Source organism: Astatotilapia calliptera, chromosome 10 (assembly GCF_900246225.1).
Source record: "Astatotilapia calliptera chromosome 10, fAstCal1.2, whole genome shotgun sequence".
Taxonomy (NCBI): domain Eukaryota; kingdom Metazoa; phylum Chordata; class Actinopteri; order Cichliformes; family Cichlidae; genus Astatotilapia; species Astatotilapia calliptera.
The window spans coordinates 2,642,521-2,665,984 of NC_039311.1; the positions used below are offsets into that span (position 1 = coordinate 2,642,521).

Consider the following 23,464-nt stretch of genomic DNA (forward strand, 5'->3'; position numbering starts at 1 on the left):
TGCATGTCTGTACTTCCCCCAGTTCCAGTGTCAAGCCTGTGTGTTTTAGTCTGCATCTCAGTATGTTTCCTGTTTTATTCTGACAGTCTCTCATCCAACGTTCATTTTACCTATGTCATTATGTTTATTACAACACTCTGTAGTTGAGGGTTTATCCAGAAGGCTATGCGTGCAGTTTTTCCCCATCTTTTTTTCTCTCAAGATTTTCTCTCATGATACTGCATCTTTATTGTTTATTTCTTTCAGGGACTGTGTTAATCACACAAACAGAAAACATGATTTGTATCAGATTAAGCTACTGACTAATTTATGAGGCTAGCTCAAGCTCTAAATATCACAGGAGAGCTTATGAGACCACAAACTCTCTGCGGGAGCCTCTGAAAGAAAAAGACACAGAAGAACAAGACAAGGAAGAAAAAGGACTTATTGCCACCGACTGTCTCTACATGACTCTTTGCAAAGAAAGACAGACAGCAAATTTATACTATCAAGCTATCTGAACTCGAAACTGAAACTAAATAAAAAAAGAAGAAGCAAAAGTGGCTGCTTTGGCTTTTCACCTAACTCGTTTCAACATTGTGTCTTAAAAATCATATTTATATACAACTACATGTTTATAGTAGAGATGGCACGATACCACTTTTTTATGTCCGATACCGATATCATAAATTTGGATATCTGCCGATACCGATATGAATCCGATATAGTGTTTTTTAATCAACAAAACTGTTTTTTAAATATCTTGCTGCATTTTGTATAAGTTCATACTCAAGTTTAAAACAACAACTACACTAAAGCTATTCTGTTATACCTGTATGCAAAAAAAAAATTTTATAGTTCAGCAATACTGATCAATCTAATAAACTTAAACCTACACCATCCTCCCTATTCTGGTATTTTAAAGAGTACTTAGCGTAAATATTAAGCAACCTAACTAATAGTGTTCCAACTCCCAGCAACAACAAAAATAAATAAATAAAAAATAGGGAACCACCCCTCACGCTCCACCTCATGATGCTTAATCGACGTAATCAACCTTAATTTGATGCAGTGTGGAAAAAAAATGCACAGAAATCAATTATTTTTCAAGAAATATTAAATAGATTCAACATCTTTCTTCAACAAAATTGCAGACTGCACAGATGGTACCTTCCCAAAGGAAAAAGTACTATAGCTTACTAGGGTATATATATATATATATTAGACTTAATAGTTACTATATACAGTAATTGACTTCTATTCATTTTGCATCAAATTAAAACTTTGGGTGTCAGATAATTATTTATTAAAAGCTCGACATTTTAAATGAGAATAAGAAAGAAAAGTATGTATGTTTGTGCCCCCTTTTCCCTGTTCATGCCCTATCGGCCCCCTGGCTAAACTTTGCTAGATCCGCCCCTGCACAGTTACCAGCCGTCAGCTACGTAGAAAAAGATCCTGGTGTAGAAAGTAGAGATAGACCGATCCGATATTACGTATCGGTATCGGTCCGATACTGACCTAAATTACTGGATCGGATATCGGAGAAAAATAAAAAATGTAATCCGATCCATTAAATATCACGAAAGCACCTCACAAAACTTGCCACACGCCGTAACTCACCTCAGAACGTTAGCACTCGGAGCAGTATGCATCACGTGATAGAGCGGCTGTGGCATGCGGGACCTGTCGGTGGTCTGGATAGCATTTGGAGCTTCGCTAGCAACCCGGCATTTCATCTCCGACAAAGTTATCCCGAGAGAAGTAAAGCAAGTGTGTAAGTCCATCTCTGAATGTTTGTAAAGCATTCCTGCGTTAAGCTTAACAAGCGATATATGGAGCGACTGCCTCTTCTTGCTGCTACTTCAATCATGAAACTGCTTAACGATCAGCTGATCGGCTTTTCTGTCGTGAGTCTCTCTAGTTTGCTTTTGGCCCACTTTGCACCAGAAAGAGGAAACCAGCGGCTGAACAACAGCAGCACGTTTAAGCTTGATCAGCTGTTGTTAGAATTTATTTATTATTACTTTCTACTCGAGGATCTTTTTCTAAGTAGCTGACGCTGGTAACTGTGCAGGGGCGGATCTAGCAAAGTTTAGCCAGGGGGGCCGATAGGGCATTAACAGGGAAAAGGGGGCACAAAGACATACTTTTCTTTCTTATTCTCATTTAAAATGTCGAGCTTTTAATAAATAATTATCTGACACCCAAAGTTTTAATTTGATGCAAAATAAATAGAAGTCCATTACTGTATATAGTAACTATTAAGTCTAATATATATACCCTAGTAAGCTATAGTACTTTTTCCTTTGGGAAGGTACCATCTGTGCAGTCTGCAATTTTGTTGAAGAAAGATGTTGAATCTATTTAATATTTCTTGAAAAATAATTGATTTCTGTGCATTTTTTTTTCACACTGCATCAAATTAAGGTTGGTTACGTCGATTAAGCATCATGAGGTGGAGCGTGAGGGGTGGTTCCCTATTTTTTATTTATTTATTTTTGTTGTTGCTGGGAGTTGGAACCCTATTAGTTAGGCTGCTTAATATTTATGCTAAGTACTCTTTAAAATACCAGAATAGGGAGGATGGTGTAGGTTTAAGTTTATTAGATTGATCAGTATTGCTGAACTATGAAATATTTTTTTTTGCATACAGGTATAACAGAATAGCTTTAGTGTAGTTGTTGTTTTAAACTTGAGTATGAACTTATACAAAATGCAGCAAGATATTTAAAAAAAACAGTTTTGTTGATTAAAAAACACTATATCGGATTCATATCGGTATCGGCAGATATCCAAATTTATGATATCGGTATCGGACATAAAAAAGTGGTATCGTGCCATCTCTAGTAGAAAGTAATATTAAATAAATTCTAACAACAGCTTATCAAGCTTAAACGTGCTGCTGTTGTTTATCTGCTGGTTTCCTCTTTCTGGTGCAAAGTGGGCCAAAAGCAAACTAGAGACACGGACTCGCGACAGAAAAGCCGATCAGCTGATCGTTAAGCAGTTTCATGATTGAAGTAGCAGCAAGAAGAGGCAGTCGCTCCATATATCGTTTGTTAAGCTTAACGCAGGAATGCTTTACAAACATTCAGAGATGGACTTACACACTTGCTTTACTTCTCCCGGGATAACTTTGTCGGAGATGAAATGCCGGGTTGCTAGCGAAGCTCCAAATGCTATCCAGACCACCGACAGGTCCCGCATGCCACAGCCGCTCTATCACGTGATGCATACTGCTCCGACGTGCTAACGTTCTGAGGTGAGTTACGGCGTGTGGCAAGTTTTGTGAGGTGCTTTCGTGATATTTAATGGATCGGATTACATTTTTTATTTTTCTCCGATATCCGATCCAGTAATTTAGGTCAGTATCGGACCGATACCGATACGTAATATCGGATCGGTCCATCTCTAGTTTACAGTGGTTAAAAAAATTACGTTTTGCACCCAGAATTGGGTGCAGGAAAAAAAATTGTCAGTGAACAAATCACTGATGGCGCCCCTCCCTGAGCCTGGTTCTGCTGGAGGTTTCTTCCCATTAAAAGGGAGTTTTTCCTCCCTACTATTGCCAAGTGTTGCTCATATGGATCTTTAGATTGTTGGGGCTTTTTTAAAACCAACCACTGGCATCAAATTTAGGACTTAGCAATTCATCATAAAGTTGAGGTATTATCCTCAAACATATTTGCGAGTCCTTTTTAGTTGTATATAAAAATGATTTCTAGGGCACTAAGGCTAATCACACACTAATTAGAACAATTGGATAACATTGTGAAAAAGAAAAAGAAAATAATGTTTGAAAAACTAGATATGTAATTTTTTCATATAGATTTCAAACAACATACTATTTGATGTCAACATATTTTTGTTACATCTGCTGTGCTCGTTGGTGTGTGTGAGTATATCCTTCTGTCTTGCTTCACATTTTACTTCTGCTTGGCTAGCTTTAGCTATGCTAGCATCAGCACAGGTAGAAACAGATATACATCAGAGAATCGGCCATGCATCTAAACTCAAAAGGAAAACTATAAAAATAAAAATATGGATAACTTTCAGATTAGATCCACATTTCCAACAGTAAATACACATTATTTCATATTATGCTAAAGTCAATGGTTATCCATTTTAGGCTACGTCCACACGTACACGGGTATTTTTGAAAACGGAGATTTTCCGTTTTCGTTTTAAAAAATAATCCCGTCCACACGTAAACGCAGAAATGAAGGAAAACGGTGCTAGGAACATGCCAAAGCAACAGGTGGCGATATATTCCTAACCTGTAGAAATGTTGGCCAATCAGAAGTCTAGAAGCCTCGGTGGGAAATAGTAAACAAAGCTGGGGCATAGAAGCAGAACCGAGTCGTATGTGTGGAGGGACAGTAACTGTGGGTATATGTAAGCATTTAAACACTGCAGAGAGTAGAATTAACAGTATTGTAGAAATTCATTTCACCGAAACAATAACGTGGCGCACTGTGTGACGTCAAAAAAGGCGCACACCTTTGACGCTGCGTTTTCTGCGTTTTTCTCGTCCACACGTAAATGCAAAAACGGAGTTTTCAAAAATATCCACCCTGGCCGGAGTTTTTAAAAAATCTCAGTTTTCAGTGACTGAAAACGCCGTTTACGTTTGCATGAAAGGCGCAAACGCATAGAAAAATCGGCGTTTTCAAAAATACCCGGGTACGTGTGGACGTAGCCTTAGAGAGCTCAGAAATGGCTTCAGGGACTTTGTTGTGACAACAATTTTCATCTGACGTTTGTTTACTGAAAGTCTACCCAGTCAGAAATACAAACTGAACAACACTCATACAAAAGTCTAGACCAGGGGTCACTAACAGGCGGACCGGGGTCCGAGTCCGGACCCAGTCGCCATCCTATATGGACCCGGACCTATAGTTAACAAAATATTAAATTATATTTAATTTTGACGGGGCGATTCAATTTTAAGCAGTAACCTTACATTGTATTAGACCAGGGAACATGCTGTATTAGACCAGGGAACATACAACAATTGTGTGCGAGTTACGCCACCCACGTGACACTACTTAGCCAATCACATCTGCGCATTCAAGGCGATCGCAACGCTGAGTGCAGACACAGACAGACAGAGGAAAGACATGGTGAGAGGTGAATGACAAGCGAGACGATTAACGATACAGTGAGACAAGACGTGAGCGGGAGTCACAAGAGGTAAAACAACTATGGCGCTTTCAAAAAAGAGAAAAGTAGACACCGAAAATAGAACTTTCAAGACTGAATGGACTGACGCATATATGTTCATTCTTCCGGCCGCAAGCAGCAAACCAGTGTGTCTCATATGTTCAGAAACCGTGGCACTGATTAAAAGTGGCAATGTCAAACGCCACTATGAGACAAAGCTTTTGAACAATCATACCCACCCAAGTCTGAACTCAGGTCCCAGAAAATTAGCAGTCTCAGAGCCCAATATGATCAGTCCACAAGGATCTTAACCAGTTCTTTCACCGCCCAACAACGTGCTCATGAATGTTCCCTCAGAGTTGCTTGGATTTTAGGTCAACACAAAAAGCCCTTTGCAGGTGTTGTCAAAGAGTGCATGAGTGCAGTAGCAGAAACATTACTTGAGGGTAAACAAAAAGAAGAGCTTCATGACAAAATAAAGCAAATACCTATGTCAGCATCAACAGCCACAAAGAGAAGTGAATTATTAGCTCAGGATGTGCTATCCCAGCTGGAAGAAGCTATTCATAAGACACCATGTGTAGGCTTGGCTGTAGATGAGTCCACTGATGTGTCTGACAATGCTCAGCTGTTAGTTTATGTAAGGTTCTTCAACAATGATAAGAAAGAGTTCTGTGAAGACCTGCTAGGTGTAACTTCCCTTCACAGCACTACAAGAGGAGAGGATATTTACCTGGCCATTAAGGAAATGTTAACAAAGCGAGGAATAGAGCCAAACCAAGTGGTTTCAATAACCACAGATGGAGCCCCTGCTATGATGGGGAGAGAGAAAGGAGCTGTAGCAAGAATGAAAGAGGACAATCCCGAGCTAATCTCTTATCATTGCATTATTCATCAGTCAGTGTTATGCTCCACCCTGTCAGACGAGTATGCTGAGGTGATGAAAACAATGATGAAAATGATTAATTTTCTCAGGGCATCTTCTTCTTGTCAGCATTACATGCTCAGGGAATTTCTCAGAGAAGTTGATGCACACGCTGATGATCTTCTGCTTCACAACAATGTGAGATGGCTTAGCAAAGGCAGGGCATTGGAGCGATTTTGGTCCATCAGAAGTGAAGTAGCAGCTTTCTTGGAAGAGCTGGAAAGTCAAAAAGCAACAAACTTTTCTCTCTTTTTAAATGATGGGAAAAACATGGATATTGTGGCCTTTTTGGTTGATATCACTTCACACCTGAATGAACTGAATTTGAAGCTGCAGGGCCAGGACAATTCAATTTGTGAACTGATGACAGCTGTCCGCTGCTTTCAGAGGAAACTTGAAGTGTTCAAAGAAGACCTGCAAGGAGACTATGCACACTTCCCAACAGTGAAGGAACAGGTTCAGGGACAGAGAGATGTGTCCTCTTTTGTTGACTTTGTTGATAAGCTGATTGAAAACTTCAGCAAACGTTTTGATAGCTTCAGCTTTGGACAGCAGCTCACCATGTTCATAAAGAACCCATTTGCCATCACTGATGTCAGAGGGTTCTCAAAGGAAGTCACACAGCACTTCAAGTGGGCAAATGCTGGGCCTCTTCAAATGCAACTAATTGATCTCCAAGCAGATGTGGCCCTGAAAGAGCAGTTTGGAAGAACTGAACCTGCCACTTTCTGGCCCCAATTGGTCTCTGAGACAGCTTTCCCAAATCTGAGGAAAGTAGCCCTGTACATCTTGACCATGTTTGGCTCCACATACAGCTGTGAGGCAGCTTTCTCCACAATGAACATAATAAAAACTAAATATCGTTCCAGGATCACCAATGAGCACCTACACATGTGTATGAGAATGGCCCTGACACCATTCCAGCCCAGATTTAAAATCCTAGTAGAGCGAACTAAAGCTCAGTTCTCTCACTGAACAACAGAAAGTTGGGACGTGGAATATAAGGGGGAAAGAAAGAGAAACTGTAAAATTGTTAAAATGTTTTGAGGTTATCTGTTGAAAATGTATTGAGACTGTTTAGTCGAGATGTAAAATGTAAAGAAAAAGGGAAACTTTTTTTTTCTGAAATTAAGGACTTTGTTTTAAGATGCACAATTTAGCCATTTTATTTATTTTCTCTAATTCATTTTAAACAGCAGCCCTATTTCTAATGTAGGCCTACTGTGTGTTTCAGTGTTAACAATAAATTTTGTTGAAATGTTTTAACTTGTATTTTCATTGATTTGACAGTCTATTGTTCATACGTTCAGATATAAATAAAAAAAATAAAAAAAAGGTTGCTTCTCTATCACAATCATAACGTAAGTTAGACATTATGATGTCCCGGACCTCTGCTTGAGAAGATTTTCTCCAACTGGACCTCCTCAAATTTTAGTTTAATACCCCTGGTCTAGACCATACGTTTCCTCTCAGCTCAGTAACCTGGGTTTGGTAAATGAAAAGTGGTTTTGTTACATATGCTGACACTGTCCCTCGTTTCGTTTCTGACACTCCACTCACATATTCACATCATACTTTTCTTCTGTATGGAAGAAAAGTATGATTTTTTACATGCTGTAGACAGCAGAAAACAGTCAGCTGCCTGTGTTCAATATATGTTGTCTGACTTGTTTGAGAAAAATAGTGTAAGACATGCAAAGCCCCATGGAATGAACTATGACACCATGTTGGAGGGTATATTGTCAAAATAATTATGGTGCCCAATGTCCCAAAAGTTATAAACCCACATTAGAACCAAGGTCAACATGACAATAATCAAGGCAACTTCAGTGATCAACAGTAGTGTGAAAGCTTTAAGAGAAATGTGGAGAAACAGCCTTTCAAAATATTTCTGTGGGAATAGTTTTTACAACTCAAAAGAGTTCTATAAGCAAAATATGAACAAAGAACAAACTATACTATATTACAGGTTAATATGTGAATAAAAGCAGAATCTATTGATTTGCATGTCATAAACCTATATTTTATTCACAATAGAACTCAGAAAACATATCAAATATTTAAACTGAGAGGTTTTGAAAAATATTAGTAAATATTTAAATTGTGTTTTTATTTATATTGTTTAAATATTATTTTTTTTAATGTTTTTCATTTCAATAAAAAAACTTCTAAAAAAGCTTCTAAAAAACATTTGAAACAACCTGTAATATCTGTGATTCCACGCGTGGGAAAATATAAGAGAAGCGAGCTCATCCAGGTCACTACTTCTGTTTAACTATGGATATGTATCACACATTTGTCTCAATAGCTGCAAAAATTCTAGAAAACCAAATTTATTGAAAATTTAAGGCAAAATTTGACTTCCTGTGACATTTCTGTTTTGGCACTGATAACAATCTGGAGGGGCAGAATATTATTTGGAGGCTTGAATTTATTAAAATACAGCAGAGCTAAGAGAAAAGCCTCATCCAACAAAGTAGATACTTGACCTAGAAACAGGGTTTCTATTATGGCTGTCATAAAAAAAAATTCTCAGATACCAATAGATACTAAAAATGTAGATGCTCATTTGCAATAGTATCAATAACAACAGTGCAATCTTTGCCGTTTCTATTTGACATAACTTCACACAGCACGCTGCAGACAGGCAGACACGCAGCTCCTCTCCTCTCTAGCAACTAAACTTGGTGACGTTAACAACATTGAACAACAGTTTGAAGAATTCTGGGGGTCAGTACAGCTTCTGTTAGAAGAACAATGAGATACAGATACGTTATCATAAATGTTAATCTGGCTGAAATGGCATGTAAATGTTAGCTGGTTAACAATGAGCAATTGCCGCATAGTCACAAACCCAACCTCAGGGGGTCACAAGCTTCTTGTGCCAGACCCACGCCGAGATACTTGGGCAGACATCCAATGCGGCAGCCCCTTTGGAAATCAGGGAGCGGCCAGTCTGATAGCCGTATTAGCCATCTGTTCAGTTATCATTAAAGTCTTATAGTGGCAACTATGACTAAAAACCCCGGTGAACTATTTCTTCAGGTCTATGCACTGATGGTCCACTAAGACAAAATGAATTGCTTTGAAAATGTATTACATACAAAGGTCAGACATTCATTTCAAATTAGGTGTGTATTCTGGGTGCCCATATTCTTTGGGTTTGAAGTTGCTTTTCCATTCCCGCACACCCAAAGTAATCACTGTGTTGAAATGCAGTAATTTGCATTTCTAAATCTCCGTTATTACCTGTGTCACGTGAAGGATGTCATATCTCTACGTTAGAGTCTGTAAATCCTTTCTTGCCCTCATTTACCAGCACAGGCTTCTCTGTCCTTGTGTGCCATACTAATACCTAGAGGTAAGGAGAAAGGCATGGACGAGCAAAAAAATACTCAATATGATGAGATACTAATACAGACATTTTGGCTAGAAATGCTGTTTGCTGGTAATAGGCTGCCTCATATCTGCTACACAATATCCAGACGCAGAACATAACATATTTAAAATGAGCCTCTGAGCTTAAAGGGTTGGCGCTAAGCTGACAGTTTAATGACTTTAAGAACAAATTCTTCTGACAACACAAGATCCTAAGACTCGTCTTCTTATTCTACCAGCATTTCCAGATGCAGCTTGTTTCATTGTCATTTCACTGGCATTGCATGACATTTTAAACATATAGAAAGCCTCCTCTTCTTACCTTAGTACAGTTAGCAGCTTTAGGCTCCAAGTCACTGAGAGTGACCAGCTCTTTTAATAAGCTGCTCTCCTGATATCCTCCCTTTACCCCACGCAGCTTGAAATAAGCCTGAGGTTTGGACAGAATGAGCTGCAGGTTCACCGCAAACCCAGCCATGTCAATAGCAAAGGGCCGGTGCGGGTCAAATACAGTTTTCCAGCCAAACACCTTCCCCAAGGTGTTTACTTTGGGTGACTCATAACGCAGGCCACCCACAAAAGCCACGGGCCACACCGACACCTTTTTAGTGGAACGCATCTGTTAGTTGAAAACAGACACAGAAATAAACCACTTATGCAAGTCATTTAAAAACCCATACAAAAGATTACATTTAGCTAAAGATCACAGATGGTAAAAAATGGACGTAGTGTGATGTCAGTTTGTGAAATCTGCATCACAAACTTGGTGTTTAGAAAAGGGACTTAAAAAGTTAGAGCTGAGGACACTGCAATGAGCACGGGATGGTGCTTGTCAATGACGTGCTAATGCACACGCCTACTGTCCTCTAGTTGCTTTTTGACTCTAATGGAATCATCATTTAGAAAATATAAGAGTTTTAAAGCAAGTCGCACAGACCTGTCGGCAACCATCTGGCAATCACCAGTCACTAGGGAAAAATGTGCACTCCCCTGACCAGCTGTTAGTAGTTGCTGAAAGAAACTGTTTGCTAAAGCTCCCAAAAACGCAGGGCTGGAGACAGTCACTGACCTGCTGCTAGTCACTGGTTGCCAAAGTAAAAGTGTTTATTCTGCAAACGGTTAGGGTGCGGTTTCTGGCAGTTGCTAGTGTGAAACTGGTTATAAAGAAGAGTATAAAGCTGTACTGAAAGTCTCTTTGTTATTGCTTATTATTAACATATTATTACATTTGCTTGTAGTAACATGAAAAATGCTAGCTTGTTTGCAGGTACTTTCACTAGCTACGCAGCAGTGAAGTGTGTAGCAACACAAAACATTGAGAACGTTTACTTCTCCTGTTTGTTGTGCAGAAACCTCTATGCAATCATTTTCACATAACAGAAGCCAGTAACCTTCTGCAAGCCTTCATCAATTACTTGAGATATACACATTTTTTCCTTAGCTACTGGAGGTTACCTATGCCTATGTGAGGTGTAACACACACACACACACACACACACACACACACACACACACATATATATATATATATATATATATATATATATATATATATATATAAAAATAAGACTTGTAACTAGCAACTAAAACCATAAACTCACTGGAAAAGTGTTTCATGAAGTCGTAGATTAAGAAAGCCAAATTAAATTTCCTCACCTCCTCAAACAGCTCCAAGCTATATGTGTTGTCATCATCTGCAAAGTAGACAACCCCAGGCTGGCTGTTATTTACGCTGAAGGTCTCCCGTAACCACCGGAGAGCTAGGTTCCTCTGTATGGTACCACGTGGTATTCGGGGGTCCCTGGTGTCCCCGCGTACCTTATAGTTCCTAGGTGTCTCCACATTGAGGTGGGTGTAGTTGAGCCCTGTGTTGTGGAGAAGATGACTAACCAGACTGGTCCGCCTCTGGGAGTCTTCTACCAGGATCCAATGCAAGTTGACCACATGAAGCAAAGTGTTGGCCAGCCGTGTCAGCTCTGCTTTCTGCACCGGGCGGCTGTAAGTGGGAGTGATGATGTGGATAGTGGGCAATATATCCGACCAGGGTGGAGGGCGGCTGTATATATATTCCGTGCGTACCACCTCCACAATGTCCCGGTTCTGAAGCGAGCATGACTCCTTAAAAGCAAAGGTGTTTCTGGAGTTGGAGTGACCATCAGTCCTGTCATCTAGTCAGTAAGAAAACACATTACAATGAGCTTCTGTGTGCTCACAAATATGGATTGGCATTCATGCTACAGTATATTTCTGTACAGTAAGATTTATTTCTTGATAATTAATTTTACTATGTGAGACAATGTTAATACTCTTTGATCAGATGCTAAGCTGCATCAATAAAGAGATGTAATATTTTCAACACTTGCTGAGGTACACACTAGAAGTAACTTACTTTCCTGCGTACAACTTTGACGACAATATAAAAAATATGCACTATATCCAACCTGGTCTCCTAACAAATGCATTCCTGTATAAGTGAAATACATTCACAATAACATTTAAAATGTATTTTCTCTCCAAAAGACAAAGACTGCATTAGGAGGCGGAAGACCTTCCTCCAACAGACTTTTGTTTTCCATACTCTATTTGTTAAAAAAAACATGATTACATTTAGGAACAGAGCATGCATTGGGTGAGAAGAGACCCTTGCACATTTTAATCACTTTCAGTAGCTCTCCAGTTTCTTGGTATTTTGAGTAAAACGAGTAAGAAATGACAAAATAGCAAAAATAACGGCATGTTGATAACAAACATATTTATATGTCACATATAGAATCTAGGAGAAATGCATTCCACTCAAAATGTAAGCCACAAAGGCAGTCACAGCTCAGGCCAAATCAGTTAACACTTGTATATAAGATTTTCCAATGAGCAAATCTAATATAAAATGCATGCTTTAAGGTTCTATAACCTGCTCACAGTTGTTGTACAACTGCAAGCTACTTTGTAACCTGCCTCTAGACCAGCTGTTCCTTTAAATCTGTATCTGACTTATTCAGTGTTGATATCTCTTTCTCTGCTATATACTGGGTCTTGCTGCCTTTGACATACTATACTACACTAAGCTACACTATGCCACAAAGTTTAATTTGCTGCAGATGTAAATTTCAGTCTTTTTTGACTGTCTGAACTTAAGTTTTTTCAACACACATTTTTTTTTTACCCTTTCGAGTGGTAAGCAGAGGAGTGAGGGTGCTCTGGTGCCAAACAGTGATGAGTAGTGTCCAAGGCAACACGATCAATATAATGGCAACGATGTCTCGTCTCTTCGGCATCTCCAGGGTCAGACCTGAATCATGTTCCTACCTGCAAGGGTGTGTAACACATGATGGGTGCACAGTTATAAGAACTAGAAAGCTGTGAATTGTCTGAGATCATACTTGCATCTCACTGAACCAATTAAAAGGTCTTTATTTTGTTTCCTATATTTAATACATTGAATAAACTGAGGCATTCATTATGACATAAACTAATTTTACGTCAAAGGTGGGCAGGTGGGACCCAAACAGAAGTCACAGACACATACGAATAAACTAAAAAACAGCCTTCTATTAGCTGGAATGCCAAAGTCCATAAATAAATCCAAAATCTCAAACAGACACACAATACACATGCAGGAAACTGAAGATTGGTTAACAGACACTCAGATAAAGAACAAAAGAAAATTGGGCTAGATATACATCAACACAATGAGGACAAATTATTGTTAGTGGAAACACCTGGAAAACAATAACAGCTGAAACTAATCATGACAAGACAAGGGAAGTAAGACGAAATACGAGACACAGGAAACAAATAATTACCAAAATAAAACATGAAGTAACTAAACAACACATAAAAAAGATATTGGGGAAAATAAACTCAAATTTTAAAGATCAAAGTATAAACAATAGTAAAGTCTAAAAGAAAACCAGATAACAAAGGTAGCAAGAACAAGAAACTAAACACAGAAACTTTACAATAATAAAGAGAATTCCAAAAAAAAAACTCAACTACTTGTAATAACTAAGTCTTAATGTAGTAATGCTAAGTAATACTAACACACAATACTAGCTAAACATGAACAGTCCAAAACTCTGAATTCTGGGTCAAGGACCCAGGACCACGCCAATATGTAAGTCATTTCAATTTGTATTCTAAGGTATACAGGAAGTGCAGAATTATTAGGCAAATGAGTATTTTGTCCACATCATCTTCTTCATGCATGTTGTCTTACTCCAAGCTGTATAGGCTCGAAAGCCTACTACCAATTAAGCATATTAGGTGATGTGCATCTCTGTAATGAGAAGGGGTGTGGTCTAATGACATCAACACCCTATATCAGGTGTGCATAATTATTAGGCAACTTCCTTTCCTTTGGCAAAATGGGTCAAAAGAAGGACTTGACAGGCTCAGAAAAGTCAAAAATAGTGAGATATCTTGCAGAGGGATGCAGCAGTCTCAAAATTGGAAAGCTTCTGAAGCGTGATCATCGAACAATCAAGCGTTTCATTCAAAATAGTCAACAGGGTCGCAAGAAGCGTGTGGAAAAACCAAGGCGCAAAATAACTGCCCATGAACTGAGAAAAGTCAAGTGTGCAGCTGCCAAGATGCCACTTGCCACCAGTTTGGCCATATTTCAGAGCTGCAACATCACTGGAGTGCCCAAAAGCACAAGGTGTGCAATACTCAGAGACATGGCCAAGGTAAGAAAGGCTGAAAGACGACCACCACTGAACAAGACACACAAGCTGAAACGTCAAGACTGGGCCAAGAAATATCTCAAGACTGGTTTTTCTAAGGTTTTATGGACTGATGAAATGAGAGTGAGTCTTGATGGGCCAGATGGATGGGCCCGTGGCTGGATTGGTAAAGGGCAGAGAGCTCCAGTCCGACTCAGACGCCAGCAAGGTGGAGGTGGAGTACTGGTTTGGGTTGGTATCATCAAAGATGAGCTTGTGGGGCCTTTTCGGGTTGAGGATGGAGTCAAGCTCAACTCCCAGTCCTACTGCCAGTTTCTGGAAGACACCTTCTTCAAGCAGTGGTACAGGAAGAAGTCTGCATCCTTCAAGAAAAACATGATTTTCATGCAGGACAATGCTCCATCACACGCGTCCAAGTACTCCACAGCATGGCTGGCAAGAAAGGGTATAAAAGAAGAAAAACTAATGACATGGCCACCTTGTTCACCTGATCTGAACCCCATTGAGAACCTGTGGTCCATCATCAAATGTGAGATTTACAAGGAGGGAAAACAGTACACCTCTCTGAACAGTGTCTGGGAGGCTGTGGTTGCTGCTGCACGCAATGTTGATGGTGAACAGATCAAAACACTGACAGAATCCATGGATGGCAGGCTTTTGAGTGTCCTTGCAAAGAAAGGTGGCTATATTGGTCGCTGATTTGTTTTTGTTTTGTTTTTGAATGTCAGAAATGTATATTTGTGAATGTGGAGATGTTAATAAACTAATCCGTAAGGCCAGTAATGTTGTGGGGATGGAGCTGGACTCCCTCAAGGTGGTGTCGGAGAGGCGGATGCTGTCCAAGATAAAGACAATGTTGGATAACACCTCCCACCCACTCCATGACATGCTGGTCAGTCACAGGAGCACGTTCAGTGAGAGACTGAGATTACCGAAAAGCACCACTGAACGACACAGGAAATCTTTCCTGCCTGTGGCCATCTCCCTGTACAACGCATCCACTTAACACACTGGTTATTGCTACAACTACACGTTTCTTTTCCAGCTATTTATTTATGAGTGACTTATGTATGTATGTATATATATGTATATATTATACTATTCTTAGTTAGCGTATTGTCTGTCTTGTCTTAATGTTGGTTTATGTTGGTTTATAATGGAGCACTCTAACAAAAAATAATTTCCCCCAGGGATCAATAAAGTATTCTGATTCTGATTCTGATTATATTGGTTTCACTGGTAAAAATAAATCATTGAAATAGGTATATATTTGTTTTTTGTTAAGTTGCCTAATAATTATGCACAGTAATAGTCACCTGCACACACAGATATCCCCCTAAAATAGCTAAAACTAAAAACAAACTAAAAACTACTTCCAAAAACATTCAGCTTTGATATTAATGAGTTTTTTGGGTTCATTGAAAACATGGTTGTTGTTCAATAATAAAATTATTCCTCAAAAATACAACTTGCCTAATAATTCTGCACTCCCTGTATAATTGGGTTTGAAGTGCTTTTCAAACATTCCCTTCTTTCAAAAGTAGTAGCAGATTCTCTTTAACATGAGCGGATGAGCTGGTTTTTGAGTCTGTAGATATAATGGCCCTTTGCTAGAGGTGGATTACATTTTGAAGTGTATGTTGCATAGAACACGGTGGCCCTCAATTTAACACTGTCATGCTGTAGCTGCAAGGCACAAACTTCAAGGAAAGAGGAATTTTGTTAATAAATAGTCACAGTCTGCTGGAGCAGGCCGAATATAGGTCAGAGACTGCTCTAAGCTTCCTATTTTATCACAGCTGAAGATGTACTGGTGTACTATTATAGCAATTAAGCTAATGATTTGAAGAGGGCTACCGTGCTTCTCAACACAGTGGGCACAGACAGACAGTAGTTGTCATGAATTCACAATGAATATGTATATACCCATTACACATTATTACATCAATATATATCAATATATATATCAATATATATATATATATATATATATATATATATATATATATATATATATATATATATATATATATATATATATATATATATATATATATATTTATATTTATATATATATATATAAACACCCAGCACGCCCCTGCGAGCGGTTTATCCTTCAAGCTCGGGTCCTCTACCAGAGGAGATATATATATATAGATATAGATATATATAGATATATATAGATATATATATATTTGTATAGTTTAAAAGTGAGCTGACTTAAGCCTTCTTTCCATCATAGCAGTTATTACCATGTTAATGAAGACCATCTTGGACGAGACTGTGGTTTGGGCAAGGACTCAGTAAGGACCAGAGCCAGCATCCCCAAAAGCAGTGATAACTGAGTGTTATGAAGAGTTTGAAAATTGTTTTGAATATATAACTGGTAGGCTTACAATGACCTTGGTCAGGTGGTCAAGGATCTCCTTGTATGAGGCAGAGATAGAATAGAATAGAATACTGTAGCATAGAATTCAACTTTATTGTCATTGCATCCGTCACAAGTACAAGGCAACGAAATGCAGTTTGCATCCATCCAGAAGTGCTTTAGCCAATATAGATATATTACAAAATATATATTAGCAATAATATAGGTATATAGATATATTACAGAAATGGGTCTGTTATAGGGCAGCACGGTGGCATGGTGGTTAGCACTGTTGCCGCACAGCAAGAAGGTCCTGAGTTCAATTCCACCATCAGACCGGGGTCTTTCTGTGTGGAGTTTGCATGTTCTCCCCGTGTTTGCGTGGGTTCCCTCCGGGTACTCCGGCTTCCTCCCACCGTCCAAAGACATGCAGCTTGTGGGGATAGGTTAATTGGAAAATCCAAATTGCCATTAAGTTTGAATGTGCGAGTGAATGTGAGTGCGAATGGTTGTCTGTCCCTGTGTGTTGGCCCTGCGACAGACTGGCGACCTGTCCAGGGTGTACCCCGCCTCTCGCCCTATGACAGCTGGGATAGGCTCCAGCCCCCCCCCCCGCGGCCCTGAAAAGGATAAGCGGAAGCGAATGGATGGATGCATGGAGGGTCTGTTATAGGTATGAGGGTACAAAAATGGGTCTACTATGGGTATGTTACAATGTACACGGTATGAATGTATGTTATGAATATGCTATAACTATAAGTATGTACAGGCTGTAGTGGGTATACAAGCTATCTGCAGGCTATGAGCAGGATATAAATATGAAACTATACAGAAATATGAAATATAAAGCTATACAGAAATATGCATGTTATAAACAGTTATAAACAGTTGTAGAATTATAATTATCGTATTGTACAGAATGATTATTTACACAGAATTATACAGTAGTGCAGTTAAGATAAGTGAAATATGTGGCTAATTTCTACAGAGGCTATATAAAGTGCTAGTGGTTGTGGGTGTGTGTATGTTCATTCCATTATTTTGACATGGGTCAGATGTCAGGTGGCAGAGTTCAGGAGTCTGACAGCTGTGGGGAAGAAGCTGTTCCGGTACCTGGTGGTCTTAGTCTGGAGGCTCCTGTAGCGCCTCCCAGAGGGCAGGAGGGTGAAGAGTCCATGTGATGGGTGACTGGGGTCTTTGATGATTTTCCCAGCCCTTTTCAGACACCGCCTACTGTAGATGTCATTTATGGCAGGAAGTGGAGCCCCGGTGATGCGCTGGGCAGTTTTCACGACCCTCTGCAACGCCTTCCGGTCCGAGACAGAGCAGTTCCCAGACTGTTATACAGTTGGTCAGGATGCTCTCGATGGTGCAGCGATAGAAGTTCACCAGGATGTCTGAGGACAGGTGGTTCTTCCTCAGAGTCCTCAGGAAGAAGAGGCACTGGTGAGCCTTCTTGACCAGCTTAGAGCAGTTGGTCGTCCAGATGAGATGTGAACTCCCAGGAACTTGAAGCTGCTCACACGCTCCATAGCCGTCCCTTTAATGTAGATGGGTGGATGTGGGTCAGCATTCCTCTTGTAGTCCACGATGAGCTCCTTGGCCTTCTCTGTGTTGAGCAGCAGGTTGTTTGTGTCGCACCACTCAGCCAGATGATCCACCTCCTCCCATCGTTGTCACTGATGAGGCCAATCACCGTGGTGTCATCTGCAAACTTGATGATGTTGGAACCATCGGTAGGTCTGCAGTCATGGGTGAAGAGGGAGTAGAGGAAAGGGCTCATCACACAGCCTTGTGGTACACCGGTGTTCATTGTGATTGTAGATGAGCAGCGGTTATCCAGCTGGACATGTTGGGGGCGGTTGGTCAGGAAGTCCAGTAACCATTTGCACATGAGGGAACTGATGCCCAGGTCTGTCAGTTTCCTGATGAGTTGTGAGGGGAGGATTGTATTGAATGCTGAACTGAAGTCTATAAACAGCATTCTGGCGCAGGTGTTGTTGTTGTCCAGGTGTGAGAGGACAGAGTGCAGTGCGATGGAGATCCTCTGTGCTCCTGTTCTGACTGTATGTGAATTGGTGGGGGTCCAGGGTGGGGGGGGAGACAGGATTTGAAGTGTGCTAGGACCAGCTGCTCTAAGCACTTTGTAATGATGGGGGTGAGTGCTACTGGGCGGTAGTTGTTGAGGCTTGGTGGGTTGGAGTTTTTGGGTATCGGGACGATGGAGGTGGATTTGAAGCAGGGCGGTATCTCAGCGTGGGTCAAGGACAGATTGAATATGTCTGTCAGGACTCCTGCAAGCTCCCCAGAACACGCTCTGAGAACACGCCCGGGGATGCCATCAGGACCTGCAGCCTTGTGGACATTAATCCTGCTCAGCACCGCTCCTACATCGGTGGGGGAGAGAATCAGTGGGTGGTGGTCCGGCGTCACATCTGCTTTGGTTGTAGTTGTTGGATTCCTTCGCTCAAAACGAGCATAAAAGTTGTTGAGCTCGTTGAGGAAGGAGACATCAGAGGATGCGGGGGAGGGTTTGGTGGTCCTGTAGTCTGTAATGGTCTGGAGTCCTTGCCACATGCGTCGGGGGTTGTAGTTGGAGAAGTGTTCTTCTACCTTCTTTTTGTAATGGTGTTTGGCTTTTTTTATACCCCTTTTTAGCTTAGCCCTGGCTGTACTGTAGGTGTGTGCATCTCCTGACCTAAAGGCGGTGTTGCGGGCCTTTAGGAGGAGACGAACATCCCGGTTCATCCAAGGCCTCTGGTTGGAGTACATGATGATCCGTTTCTGGGTGGTGACACTGTCTGTAGTTTTGGAGATGTAATCCAGTACAGATCAGGCATACTGGTCCAAGTCTGTGTGGGTGAACGTATTCCAGTCTGTGTTTTTGAATCTGTCCTGGAACACTGCGTCTGTCCCCTCTGGCCACACTTTAATTGTCCTCACAGCAGGTTTCACACGTTGGATGAGTGGTGAATACCGAGGTGTGAGGAACAGGGAGAGATGGTCCGATTGTCCAATGTGGGGGAGGGGTGTTGCTTTGTAGGCTCCAGCCAGGTTGGAATACACATGGTCTAAAGTCTTGTCTCCTCTGGTGTGGCAGGAGACATGTTGGTGGAATCTGGGGAGGACTGTCTTTAAGTTGGTGTGGTTGAAGTCGCCAGCAACAATAAAAGCAGCCTCGGGGTGTTTATTCTGGTGTTTGTTAATGGCTGCAGAAAGTTCTTTCATGGCCAGCCTAGCATTAGCATCAGGGGGATATGCACTGCAGTGAGTATGATAGAGGTGAGTTCTCTGGGGAGATAATAAGGTCTGCATTTGACCATTAAAAACACTGCATTAGGTGAGCAGTGACTCTCAGTGGTAGTAGAGTTCATGCACCAAGCATTGTTAATATAAATGCACAAACCTCCACCTCTGGTCTTGCCGGAGTCATCTGCTAGCCTGTCGGCTTGGTGTGTGTAGCGTCCTGCTAACTCAATAGCATTGTCCGGACAGCTTTTGTTCAACCATGTTTCAGTGAAAAACATGACATTTGAGTCCATAATCCGTCTGTTGCAAGGTTATTATCGTTAACGAAAACTAACGAAATAACGAAAACTAGAAGTGAAAAAACATTTTCGTTAACGGAAATAAAAATAAAAACAAAAAAAGGAAAACTAACTAAAACTGTAATGAGTGTTCACAAAACTAACTAAAATTAACTGAATTTATAGCAAAAATGTGTTTAGTTTTCGTAGATGTGTGCGTGTCATACAATAGTCAAGGGTGAAAATGAAGTTTAGTTTCCAGATTTTTTTTCCTTGTTGTGTCTCATTATGCCAGCAGGTGGCAGTACGTTAGTCGAGTCGTCTGTGTTGCTGCTCCGTCCACGCGCAGAATCATGTCAGGAAAAGTTGGGAGAAAGCGCCAGAGTCCAATTTGGGATTACTTTGAATATGACTGTGCTTTTTTGGGGGCAGCACGGTGGCACGGTGGTTAGCACTGTTGCCGCACAGCAAGAAGGTCCTGAGTTCAATTCCACCATCAGGCCGGGGTCTTTCTGTGTGGAGTTTGCATGTTCTCCCCGTGTTTGTGTGGGTTCCCTCCGCGTACTCCGGCTTCCTCCCACCGTCCAAAGACATGCAGCTTGTGGGGATAGGTTAATTGGATAATCCAAATTGCCACTAGGTGTGAATGTGCGAGTGAATGTGAGTGTGAATGGTTGTCTGTCCCTGTGTGTTAGCCCTGCGACAGACTGGCGACCTGTCCAGGGTGTACCCCGCCTTTCGCCCTATGACAGCTGGGATAGGCTCCAGCGCCCCCCGCGACCCTGAAAAGGATAAGCGGAAGCGAATGGATGGATGGATGACTGTGTTTTGGATAAAGCAAGTGTCTTGTAGTGGAAAGAGACAAATTATGAGGGACATTTCTAAAGGGGAAGAAATCCCACAAACCTTAAAGTGCACTTGAAAAGCTCACACAAGAAGGCTAACCTAGCTTACCTTGAGAAGGTAAGGGAGCGCACTCAAACCTCATCCCCAGAAAACAGAAGCTAACCCCAGGCAAGGCAGCGTGATGCATCCCGAGACAACAGGACTGGGATATCTACATAACTGTGTGAGTCAATTGCCTTCAAAAGGTTTATCAATTCACTTGAACCAAAATTACGAACACCCGGTGCTGCAAGAGTTAATAGTCTCATTGGGGCCAAGATATAAATTTTATATTTGCCTGGTATCAATGGTTGTTCATCTGCCTTTATTTATTTATTTAAAGAACCCATAGGTGGGAATGTGAGTTGTCTGTCTCTGCGTGTTAGCCCTGCGACAGACAGGCGACCTGTCCAGAGTGCAGGGTATGGTAGCTTGAATAGCAACATACCCAAGGATAAGCAGAAGAGCATGACTGATATGATGAAACTGGGATTTTGTTGCACTTAATTATTGCAAACACAACTAAAACTATAACTGAAACTAAGGATTTTCAAAAAAATAAAAACTAAACTAAACTAGCAAACAATTGGTAAAAACTAATTAAAACTGATATAAAATTGAAAATCTGAAGTCAAAACTAAATAAAAATAAAAACTAATGAAAATTGCAAAACTATTAAAACCCTGGTCTGTTGTTGGTGATAGAGAGCCGTATCTCATCCATTTTGTTTGCCAGAGAACGGACATTGGCGAGGAAAATGCTGGGTAAAGGCAGCCGGTGTGGTGGTAGCTTTAGCCTAGCCTGTAGCCCTCCGTACTCATACAGAAAAAATGTTGGGAAAAGCGATCAGGAGAAATTCGGGACAATGAAAAAAGTTGAAGTTTGAGAGAAACTGAATGAGGAAGCAACCTGGCCATACCTAGTGGTAAACAGAGGATATGAAGGGGAAGCATGATGACATTTTAAAGCTGTTGGTAATGGGCTCGAGAGGGCTCAGGAGTAACTTTCTGTTGACATACAATATGGACAGGGGGTGCCCTGACTGGTTACTTCTTACTTCTTTGGAGAATGTGAGGCAAACATTTGAAGATTAAGTGAAGGTCATTGATGTAGAGGTGATGATCTGAAATTTGTAATTTGGTCAAATTACAAAGATGAAGAGAAGTTGAAGGGAGCTTCTGATACTGGAGTTTTTCAATGAGTAGTGATAGCTGAGGTAACGTGGAGAAATAAGCAAGGGGAATCTGTGAGAGATTTTGAAGAAGAAATGCAACTAAGGTAAGATTTTATTGTGGGGATTTTGATAGAAAGGGTTTGATGTGTATTTGAGGAAAAAACTACGCAATGTAATGATCTTGAAGGACGGAAAGAGTAGGTTGAAACAGGAACGAAAGGAATGAAATGAATTCCAAGAGGTTCAGTCAGTGGGCAAAGTGCTGTGAGTAAGGCTGTTAATGATGGGTTCCTGAGATTAAGCTAATGACCTCTGCAAAGCTAGGGTTTAAATCTTAAATATTATGGGTGAATATTAAAGTACTTGGATTGTGTCTAATTCTGCATGTGGGGCAAGGATCTGTCTGGAGAAAGAGACAACAAGAGACGGCCTGGAACATCATCTGCTCTGAGTAAGAATTGGTGGGTGACCGACAGCCACGTAAAGTGATGCATGAAGGACATGATAGATGGGGAGTTGCTTCAGCCTTTGCTATTCAAATTCAAAATTCAAATTTTATTTGTCATGTACACAGTCATACACAGTACGATATGCAGTGAAATGCTTAGACAACTGCTCGTGACCTAAAGAAAAAAAAAGGAAAAGGCTATGAATAAGATAGGAAATAAATATGAAAAATTAAAAAGGGTCAATTTAACTAGGAAGGAATAAAATATAAATTAAGGTTAAAAATGAAATAACTGTACAACACAAATTAGAATGAAGGGTAAATTTAACTGGGAAAGAATAAGAAAATATATAAATTAAAGTTGAAAATAAAATAACTGTACAACAAAATACACAATACACAGTATAGAACTATATAAGAATGTATGAAGAAATATAAATAAATATATATATATATATACACAATAACAGCAGCTGTACAAGTATTAACTGGAAATGAAGAATATAGTGACCAGTGTTGTGCAATCCACATTATGTCTTGTGCAGTGCAAATATGCTTAAAGTGATTTAAGTGATGAATGGTAAATGGCCTGTATTTGTATAGCGCTTTTCTAGTCCCTAAGGACCCCAAAGCGCTTTACACAACCTGTCATCCACCCATTCATACACACATTCACACACTGGTGATGGCAAGCTACAATGTAGCCACAGCCACCCTGGAGCGCACTGACAGAGGACAGATGAAGTGAAGACAATGTCCAGAATGTCCAGTGTGTGTGTGTAAGAACTCTATGTGTGGGTCAGTACTGTGTGGTGGTGTGATTGAGAGACCGTATCGCCTGCGGGAAGAAGCTCCTCCTCAGTCTCTCTGTGTTGGTCTTCAGGGAGCGGAATCGCTTTCCTGACCTCAGCAGAGAGAACAGTCTGTTGTTGGGA

At 40.6% G+C, this 23,464-nt stretch overlaps 1 protein-coding gene across 3 annotated transcripts in view; it reads right to left on the minus strand.

Annotated features, from left to right (window-relative positions):
• b3gat1b (beta-1,3-glucuronyltransferase 1 (glucuronosyltransferase P) b) overlaps positions 1-23,464 on the minus strand; it is a 65,585-nt gene that overhangs the window by 2,691 nt on the left and 39,430 nt on the right. For all 3 annotated transcript variants that reach the window (XM_026181859.1, XM_026181861.1, XM_026181860.1), the window contains 4 exons: positions 12,609-12,751; positions 11,105-11,616; positions 9,771-10,067; positions 9,320-9,425 (listed from right to left, as the gene is read on the minus strand). In XM_026181859.1, coding sequence (XP_026037644.1) covers positions 9,339-9,425; positions 9,771-10,067; positions 11,105-11,616; positions 12,609-12,720 — 1,008 coding nt within the window. In that variant the 5' untranslated portion in view covers positions 12,721-12,751 and the 3' untranslated portion in view covers positions 9,320-9,338. The remainder of the gene's footprint in view (positions 1-9,319; positions 9,426-9,770; positions 10,068-11,104; positions 11,617-12,608; positions 12,752-23,464) is intronic.